Raw genomic sequence first — 9,475 nt, forward strand, 5'->3', positions numbered from 1 at the left:
GTTTAGTCCGTTATCATCATGGCAGGAAACATGGCAGCGTACAGGCAGACGTGGTGCTAGAGAAGGAACTGAGAGTTCTACATCTTGATCTGAAGGCAGCAGCAGAAGACTGTGTACCACACTGGGCATAGCTTGAGCATGTGAGACCTCAAAGCCCACCCCCCCACACACACAGTGACATATTCCTCAAAAAAAAAAAAAAAGCCACTCCCTATGGGCCAACCATTCAAACACATGAGTCTATGGGGGTCATTCCTATTCAGACCACCACAAAAGCAATAGTAGTCACCGGACACCAATCTGCACAGGTACATACACACATATGCATACACTGAATACACACACAAATATACAAAAATATTTTGTGCTTGCATCAGCAGCACATATACTAAAATTGAAAACAAAAACAGATTAGCACAGCCCTAAACAAGAATGAAATGTAAATTTGTGAAGTGTTCCATTAAAAAAAAAAATACTTGGGGAAGGTTGACTAAAGATGGATCAGAAGTTAAGAGCACTAGCTGCTCTTCTGAAGGACCTGGGTTTGATTCCCAGCACCCACATGCCTGCTCATAACTGTCTGTAACTCAAGTTCCAGGGGATCTTCTGGACACTCTCTTCTGGATTCTGTGGGCTGTGGGCACTCTTACGGTGCAGATATGCATGCAGGCAGAACACCCACACTAACAAAATTAAAAAGAAAATAACTGGGGGGGGGGGGCTGCAGAGATGGCTCAGCAGTTAAGAGCACTGACTGGTCTTCCCGAGGACCTGGGTTCAATTCCCGGCACCCATATGGCAGCTCACAGCTGTCTGTAACTCCAAGATCTGACACCCTCACACAAACATACATGCAGGCAAAACACCAATGCACATAAAACAATAAATAAAAAGACCCTTTAAAAAAAAAAGAAAAGAACAGTTAAACCCCTTAGTCACCCTCCTCCGCCTACCCAAGAGAGACACCGTCAACTCTTGTTCAATGACTTCCTAGAAAGGGACAAGTCTCCCTCACTTGGAAAAGAGCAGAGAGGCCTAATATCATCCAAAGGCACATGGTAGGATGAATCTGGCCAGCAGTGGACAAAGCAGGCTAACCTCTGCCTGGCATGTCACTCCCTCTTTTGAGAGGCAGGCAGGTTAGCTTGGCTAGGGAAGTTTCTCATTCCTGAAACGAGAAACCTGAATTAGGGTTCCTGAGTCACAAGGTGTCGGTCTAGACAGAGGGTAAGTGAGCCAATGGGTCCCCATCAGACCCAGCCCTCTCCATGAGGTCCAAATAAAAGTAATCAAGCTGCCAGTCTCTATATCTTTACTGTCCCCAAGACACTCCACACAGCCCTGAACCCCAACTGTTGGCACAAGAAGCCAGAACCCTAAACCCCCGGGGCCTTTTTTAACTCTGTGTGTGTGTGTGTGTGTGTTCACAGACAATCTGAGTCAGCTTTCTTGAAGCCCTGGGGGTTTGGAGGCTCAAACTCAGGTTGTCAGTCCTAGTAACAAGCACCTTTACCTGCCGAGCCATCTTTCCAACCCTGGGACTTTCTTTCAGGACCTAGAAAGACTAAGGAAGCCCCTTTTCCTCTGGGGCAGGGACTGAAGCCCAGTAGCCACAGTTCTCCCTTCTCTCATTCCTTAGCTCTAAGTGGCCTGGGACCCAGCACTGGCTCTACCCTGGGTGTGGTAAGTGAGCTGTGTCCTTAAGAGCAGGTGGGGAGGGCTGACTACAGGAACATAAGAGGTAGGACTAGTTCCCTCCAGACTGCTGGTGTGTGGCCCAGGGCGGAGCCCCTTGGTTTAAAGAGCAGAACCCATCCAGCTGTCCTCAGACTTGCTCTCTGCATCCCGTACCACTAACCTAGCTTGGGTGAGCTTCACGGTGAGTAGATATTTGCTAGGACTTGGAAGGGGGTGGCCAAGAGACCATTGAAGAAGGTGGTGGATGCTGATCCCAGGACTCTGAGAAGTAAGCAATTGTTTGAGGGTTGAAGGTGGTGGATACTGATATCAGGACTCTGAGAAGTAAGCAATTGTTTGGAGATTGTGAGGACAGAGATGGCCTTCCGGGAACTGGAGACTTCTGACTTTGTGACTGTGTAGCAGAGGATTCAGGGCTAGAGGAAGTAAGAGCCAACCTTTAGCAGAAGTACGTGTGAAATGGAAATGAGACATAATGCAGGAGCTGTGGGTTGAGGGAAGGGACAGGAGAAATTGACAAAAGGGAGAAAACCAGCTTCAGAAACGGGCTGGAGCATAATAAACTCTCATGTCCATGAGTTTTCAGCCAGTTTTCCATCTTAGAGCAAAAGGTCCTATGGTTTGCATATATTGTAGCAGGTTTTCAGTGCTGGGCTTATTTTTTTTAGGACTGACATAGCTCACTTAAACTCATCTGCATAATTTACAAGGTTGATATTATTTATAGACACTGAAAACACATATATGATACCGACTAAATCACATGGCTGGCAAGTAAATGAGAGGAGACTGGGCCCAGCCAGTTGGTGTTGGATCTGTGCTTTCATTAGGCCAGAACTAGGTATAGGAGATAGTAATAGTGGCTTCAGAACTGAACCCTTGACACTAGCCTATAGCTACCATCACATAGAAGGGGAGGAGGATTTTTCTCTAAAATTCAGCTCTACAAGGAGTGTCACATACAACATGTAAATGGGGCTCTGGAAAGGACCTACTCATAGGAGAAAGGAGCTATGTTTCACACGCCAGCAGGCATTTCTACCAGATGCCTATGCTCTGAGTGCAATCTGGGGCTGCCTGGAACAGAGTCCCTAGCTCCAAGAGAGGAGGCCTGGAAATGCGCCTTCCAGCCCTGGTGCTGGAGTTTTAGACAATCTATTAATTCAGCCTGGCTACCCAAGGCCCAGATCTTTTCAGACAGAATAGCCAAGGTCTGGACACCTGGTTAGGAAAGCCTCGCTCCTGCTGACTTAGGAAAGCCATTTGACTTCAGTGGTTTTCTCTTCCTGAATCCCCTTCTGTCGCCATCTCTTATGATACAGATGACAGTATCTTTGTAAAGCTCTTCACAAAGCCCTCTGTGGTCACTGCAGGGTGTTGAGTTTTGAACACTTAACTAGAATTAACCAGTCCACCTACCAAGGCTGTCACTTGTGCCCTCCGTAGATGTGAGAGTAGAAAGCAGTCATTTTCGTAAGTGCTTGCCTCTTAATTCTCACACAAGTTCTGCTCTTAATGGAGTGAGCTATGGCAGGTCAGGTCAGGTCAGACCAGAGCCAGAGCCAATCCCACCTACCTCTACTCTGCATCTCGCCTGCAGCCTGCAGCCTATTCTGCATCTCACCTGCAGCCTGCAGCCTTGCCCTGTATCCTGACATGAAGGGAGTAACCCGTGCCTTTCTCCTGGTGCTAGCAGGTGAGTTCTCTATCACTCCTCCCAAGACATTGGAGACCAGACAGCCTCTCCCCAGAGGATGACTGCTGCCCAATAAATGTGTTTACACTTAAAATGTCAGTGGCATGAAACATTTGTACAGGTGGAATGAGAACACTGAAAAAAACTGCTTAGTGGCTATTGAGACAGTGGACTGTGGAAAATGGACAATGTACATTAAGGTGTGCTGTTTCTTCAAGAGGCAAAGGTTCTATCCAAACCTTTGGCTCTATCCAAAGCTTCTGGAGCAAGGTTAAAAATGAATCTAGCATCCTGTTCAGAGCACAAGAAGGAACAGCAGGGCAAGAAATAGGAAGGGCTGTGAATGGGAAGACATGGGCTTCAATATGAGTTGCAAAAGCCAAGGCCTGCTTGGGACTGAAATATGAGAAAGGCACCTGACAGGCCCAGAGTCATTTCCCAGACCCCTCTAGGTAGCTGTCATTTTAGACACCAGAGTGAGACAAACACCCGCTTCTTCCACTTCTCCCACACAGCTCTGCCTGCCTTGGAAGCCAATGAACCAACTGGTGAGTAACCACCACTGCACCCTGGCAAATGACATCTGCCACATGCCTGCATTTCCCCTCTAAGAGGCCATATCCTGTCTCCTAATCCTGGTGTTCATTTTATTTACTATTTCTCATTTACTGTAGATGAAGGCGGTCCCTTCTATTATGGTAAGAGCTGGTGCCAACCCCCACCCCTACTCGCCCATCCCATTCAATCCTTGTCTACTTTGGACCTCTTTGCCAGGTCAGCTGAGGAGGGTGGTACATAACTCAATACAAAGTGGGGTGGGACATCAAACCTGTTCTTTGTGAGAGCTCAATGCAGTGAGGAAAGAGGGTGCCCTGGGGCATGGAGCTGGGGTTGGAAACCGGGGACTGAGCTCAATGAACCTTGTCCTCCTCTCTCAAGGTTCTTCCACTTTGCCTCTCATGGCACTTGTCCCCATGAGACACTATTACATGATGTACCTATTGGTCTCTTTTTCACTGCCTGGGATGTAAGTGCCATGTGGGCAAACACTTATTTATAGGGCCAGTGAATGCTTGTAAAGGCCTCCCACAAAACCACACCCCCAAACCCATAAATACCTTTTGAATGAATGTGTAAGGGTACTGTGAGATATTGTCTCCTCTTTGCACACCTCCTCCTCCAAGACTGGGAGAGCCTACAACTGGGTGGATTGATCTTTGGAGGGCTCCTGTGCATCGCTGGAATAGCCATGGCCCTGAGTAAGTACAGGAATTGGCAGAGTCGGGAAAGGAAGGCTCAAACTCGGCTGGCTGACTATGTTCTTGCTTTCCCAGGTGGCAAGTGCAAATGTAGGCGCAGTCACAAGCCCAGGTAAGACAGTGACCCAGTTGTATGTACCTTTGGCTGAGCACACCTATGTGGTGATAAAAGTTCTAAGACCTACAGAATGACTGACAGCCTGCCTATCCATTGGACTTTAAGTAGGATTTGTTTGAAGATAATAAACCCTCAATGGCCTCAATTCAGGAAAAACCCATTGAATAAGAGTATTAAGGTGTACCCCCAAGTGGGCATGGCAGTGCACACCTATATTCCCAGAACTTGGTAAAAGTAGATTAGGTCAAGGTCATTCTTGGTTACGTACCAAATTCAAGACTAGCCTGAGCTACATGAGACCCTATCTCAAAAGCTCAAATATATGCCATCTCTTTGTAAAGACAACAGAAGATCTTGATGCTAATCTGAGTGCTTCCTTTCTCTAGTTCCTTACCTGGGAAAGGCACCCCACTCATCACTCCAGGTGAGCTGGACCCCTTCAAGATGCAGGGATGGAGACTGATGGGGTAGCAGAGGGAATAGGTCACTGAAACAACTGACCCAACTCTCTACAGGCTCTGCAGGTACCTGCTGAATTGAACAGCGGACAAACTTGGAAGCCGCTCTTGCCAGTCTCCTGTTCCTACTCTCTGAAGACCTGCCCTTCCACGATGGCCTCTCTAGCGCATACTGCTAAGTCTTCTGTGATAGGGAAGGGTGACCCAAGCTTATTTTGTATTAAACTGGTCTTGCTGCTCCTTTTGTGGTCTTGTGAACCCTCTGTGGATGTGGTGGGGAGGACAGGGTTGTGGGATTGTCTCGGGAGTTGTCTAGGTCCTGTATCTTCTTATCTGGAAGCCCACTCCCAGCAAGACCCTACTAATTGTGTGCCACAAATGTTCAATCCAGTCTAGCAAGACCCACAGAAATAAATGTACCATGGGGTGCACAATGTTTTTTATCCAAAGACTATTCTTCACTTTGTGCCTAGAGAACCCAGCAGTCCTGACACAATCTAGAATGTTCCTCAGTGGCTCAGCTGCTCTGAAACCGCATCCCATTCATCAGGGCTCCATTAACCCATCTGCCCTGGTAAAATCTTGTATAGCCCTCAGACCAACACGAGGGAATTTCCAATGTCCTAGGGCACGAGTGTATCCAGTCTCACGCCAGCAAGAACAGTTAAATGGCAAAAGCCAGAACCCAAAGGACCTCTTGGTAGCACCCCACCTCTTGAGTAGGGTAGAATGCTGGGTGTTTGGGGCAGGAAGCGGGCAGGTAATGCTAGTGGTCCAGAATCAGGTCCAGAAGAAGTACCTGAATTGAGCCCTCAGAGGTAAAAAGTTAGAAAAATTTGCTGCAGAATCGCCCTGGATGAGGAAACGGGGCATGCAAATGTCCAGGGGGCAAAATGACCTGGGCTGTGCCTCTGTGTGACTGTACTGCAGGTATGATCCAGAGAGGCAGCAGCTTCAGGGGCACCAAAAGAACTGGAGAACGAAACCTGCCGGCGCCCCCTTGAGGTGCTTCACAGTACTCTTTAGCTCTGGTGGAGGCCTGCTCAAAACCTCTGGTGACAGGTTGAGCTTTTTGTCTCACAAGCCAAGACTTAGGAAGCTATACACAACTCTATTGGAGTGAAACTGGCTCTTGCCTACTACACCTTTGATTGGAGATGTAGATTAGATCACTTTCCAGCCACACATCTGGGAGAAGTTACCAGACAGATCCCACCTATTTTCAGCTGCTTTTCCTATGTATGCTTCATGGTAGCAGAACTCTGAAGTACTTCCTCTTGCTTTCTGGACTGCACTAGCTTGTGACTTGAACTAGCTAGCCTTGAACTTTCTATGAAACACAAGTTGAACTTGAAGCTCTGTTCTGTTCCTCTTGCCTTCACCAACTACAAGAAAATTTAAATGTGGACCATTACATTGGTTTATGTGGTGCTGGGACACAAACCCAGGGCACATGAATTGTAGGAAAGGGCTCTGCCAACTGAGCAATATCCCCAGCTTTAAAATGTTTCTCGAAATTTATATCCCATCCCCATTAGCAACCATTCCGAGGTTCAAGGCTTCAGTGTCCTGTCAGTGGCTTGTGAGCACCAAATCACAAGCTTATTCTGCAGGAAAAAAATAAATAAGGAAACATGGGATGCTGGCTTTGTAATGGGGGCAAGAGAGAAGAGTAAGCTATGAGCTCCAGAGAGATGTACAAGGTCTGAACAGCAAAATCTCTAGGGAAAAGGCTTTCTTTTCCTCCGAGAAGTGGTTCAAATTGAAAACTGCCTCTCTCCAAGTTTTTCTGTGTAGTTACTGGAAGCACTTCAGAGCATCCAGTCGCTAAGACTATTGTGTCTTGGAAGGAGACAACTTCACAACCCCTTCCCATCCTGTCCACTCAGCTTAATAGCCTAGGAGCTGGGGCTTCTACTATCCCAGTAGTTCTCAACCTGTGGCTTTCAACCCCTTTGAGCATCAACCATCCCTTTCATCGGGGATGCCTAAGACCATCAGGGGAAAAAAATATTTGCAGTATGGCTCGTAATAGCAGCCAAGTTAATTATGAAGTAGCAATGAAATAATATGACAGGGGGTCACATGAGAAACTATTAAAGGGTTGCAGCACTAGAGATTAAAAAACACTGTACTTACTACCCCTCTCTGAGGTACACCAAAGTTCTCACATGCTGTCAAGTCCACAGCCTCAAAATCAGGACTTCCTCCTGTTCCTAAAGAACGTTGTTTTCTATCCAGACAGCCCAGTGGCTAGGTCTACTTTGATTGTGTCCCTCCTGCTTATCTGCCATATTTAAGATTAGCTTTTTTTTTTTTTTGAGGCAGGGTCTTATGTAGCCTACCTTGACCTTGAACTGCTAATCTTCCATCTTTGAGACTGCTGAGATTACAGTCAGAGACATTGTATCTGGTTTTACTGTTCTGGGCATGAAACTCAACCTTGTACATGATGTGCAGGTATTCTACAACTTAAGATATACCCCTAGCATTTGAGCATGCTGTGCAGGTATTCTGTAAGATATACCCCTAGCCTGATACTAGAATAACTAATATAGAACAAATTAATACAAGTATGATGGGCAAGCATCTTTAATTTCAGGGAAGTAGACACAACACAATCACAGCAAGTTTGAGGCTAGCGTGGCCTAGTGAGTTTCAGGTCTGCCAGAACTCCACATAAGATATTCCCAAAAACAAGAGGCTGGGGAAAATGGCTCATTTGGTAATGACATGAGTTTGGATCTTCTCTAAAAGCCAGGCACAGCAATGCATACCTGTAACCCTACGGAAGAATGTGGGGTTGAGTAGGTGGATCCTTACAGCTCATTAGCTGGTCAGCCTAGCTGAATTGATGAGCTCCAGGTTCTGCTCCCAAAAAATAAGGTAGAAAGTGACCAGAAGACACCAACTTCTGATATACATGTGAACATGCATGCACCTGTCCTTACATGTACACCACACAAACACACAATGTACTGGGCAGAAATGTCTCAGCAAGATGCCACCAAGTTTGCCGTAAGTTTTTGATGCCCAGGACCAAAGGGTATAAGGGAAATATGACCTCAAGCTGTTATCTGACCATAACTGTAACAAGGCCTAGTAAGGATCTGAGTTTGATAGGAGTATCAAGAGCTGCATAGCAACTCTTAGAAAGACCCCCTCCAAGAAGGTACAGGCTCAGGAGAGAAAACTAACTTCACATGAATGGAAAAGCTGAAAAGCCCTCAGCAGGGTTATAGACAAGTAAACAACTGCTGGGGAGATTCACCAGCCAAATTCTCCACCAACCTGCAGGTCATTCAGGGACGCCAGGTTTCAAATCCTTCATGGAGTCATTACCCAAGCTGGGGTGGGTTGCATTTGAGTCATCCCTATTCCTAGGTAACCCCCAACTTGTACTTAAGGCTCACGAACTTTGCCTGGTAGTGGTTTCCTTATCTGGGGTAAATAGATATTTTGTACGTGTCTTTCCTCTGCCTGAGTCCTGGTCCAAAGCTGGACTCTCAGGTACAAAGGACTCATTTGGTTTACTAAACCTCCAATCTTCATTATTTCTAGATAATGGGTCAGACACATTAAACCATTATGGAACTCTTCGTAGGAAATGCTCACATAAAAACCTTGTAAGTCAGTCTTATTTTTAAGTGTAAAACCAGCTTTCCCCAAAACTCAATATATGATAGAATAAACTTATGTGAAAAGAGCTGTACAATCAGTGTTTTTTCCTCAGTGCGAGAGATGAACACAGGACCTCATACACATACGTCAAACACACATGCAGTATTTTTAGCTCTATACCTTGAAAAATATCCATTGTGTTCTGACCAGACTGAAGTATTTCCATCAGACAACAAAGATTTTAGGTTTTTGTTGAACAAATGCTGTGCTACACTAAGCTCCCTGCTTTTGTGACATAAGTAACTGTGGCCAATGAATGACCATGGGTATTTGAATAGAATTACAAACAGGGCAGGATGCCAGATGAGACACTACCAACTCCTCTCCACGCTACAGGATGGACTTTCCTTGTCTAACAGACCTGTTCCTTCCGGCGGAAGAATCCTTACTTCCTCCCTAAATCCAGTCAGTCCATCAATAACACAGTACACCTTGTGCCAAGTGTAAAATATTTGCGTCTCCCAAGGATCTTGAGTTGAATGATTTGGACATTGAAGACATACTTCAGCTTCTACTTTCCCCTCCTTACACCTCCTCCCTGCTTGCTGTGTCAGGGATCTCTTTG

At 46.2% G+C, this 9,475-nt stretch overlaps 1 protein-coding gene across 4 annotated transcripts; it reads left to right on the forward strand.

The window, feature by feature from the left end:
• Nucleotides 1-1,746: 1,746 nt before the first annotated feature.
• Fxyd4 (FXYD domain containing ion transport regulator 4) lies at nt 1,747-5,672 on the forward strand. Of its 4 annotated transcripts, XM_037204234.1 has the most exons (8): nt 1,747-1,879; nt 3,299-3,394; nt 3,910-3,942; nt 4,069-4,092; nt 4,579-4,653; nt 4,729-4,765; nt 5,158-5,195; nt 5,287-5,672. In XM_037204234.1, exons 2-8 carry the CDS (start codon nt 3,355-3,357, stop codon nt 5,304-5,306), a joined length of 267 nt encoding a protein of 88 aa, XP_037060129.1. In that variant the 5' UTR covers nt 1,747-1,879; nt 3,299-3,354; the 3' UTR covers nt 5,307-5,672. The 4 variants fall into 4 exon arrangements, with proteins under 4 accessions (XP_037060129.1, XP_037060126.1, XP_037060127.1 ...); XM_037204231.1 differs by having other exon boundaries at nt 4,579-4,765; XM_037204232.1 differs by having other exon boundaries at nt 3,329-3,394; nt 4,579-4,765.
• Nucleotides 5,673-9,475: the final 3,803 nt, after the last annotated feature.

The sequence above is a fragment of the Peromyscus leucopus genome, chromosome 3, assembly GCF_004664715.2.
Source record: "Peromyscus leucopus breed LL Stock chromosome 3, UCI_PerLeu_2.1, whole genome shotgun sequence".
Taxonomy (NCBI): Eukaryota; Metazoa; Chordata; class Mammalia; order Rodentia; family Cricetidae; genus Peromyscus; species Peromyscus leucopus.

Bases quoted from the DNA above. Each gene is read 5' to 3' on its own strand.
- Fxyd4 (XM_037204231.1), top strand. From the start codon at position 3,355: ATGAAGGGAGTAACCCGTGCCTTTCTCCTGGTGCTAGCAG. The intron at 3,943-4,068 runs GTGAGTAACCAC...CATTTACTGTAG, and splicing joins GGAAGCCAATGAACCAACTG to ATGAAGGCGGTCCCTTCTAT. The intron at 5,196-5,286 runs GTGAGCTGGACC...AACTCTCTACAG, and splicing joins CACCCCACTCATCACTCCAG to GCTCTGCAGGTACCTGCTGA.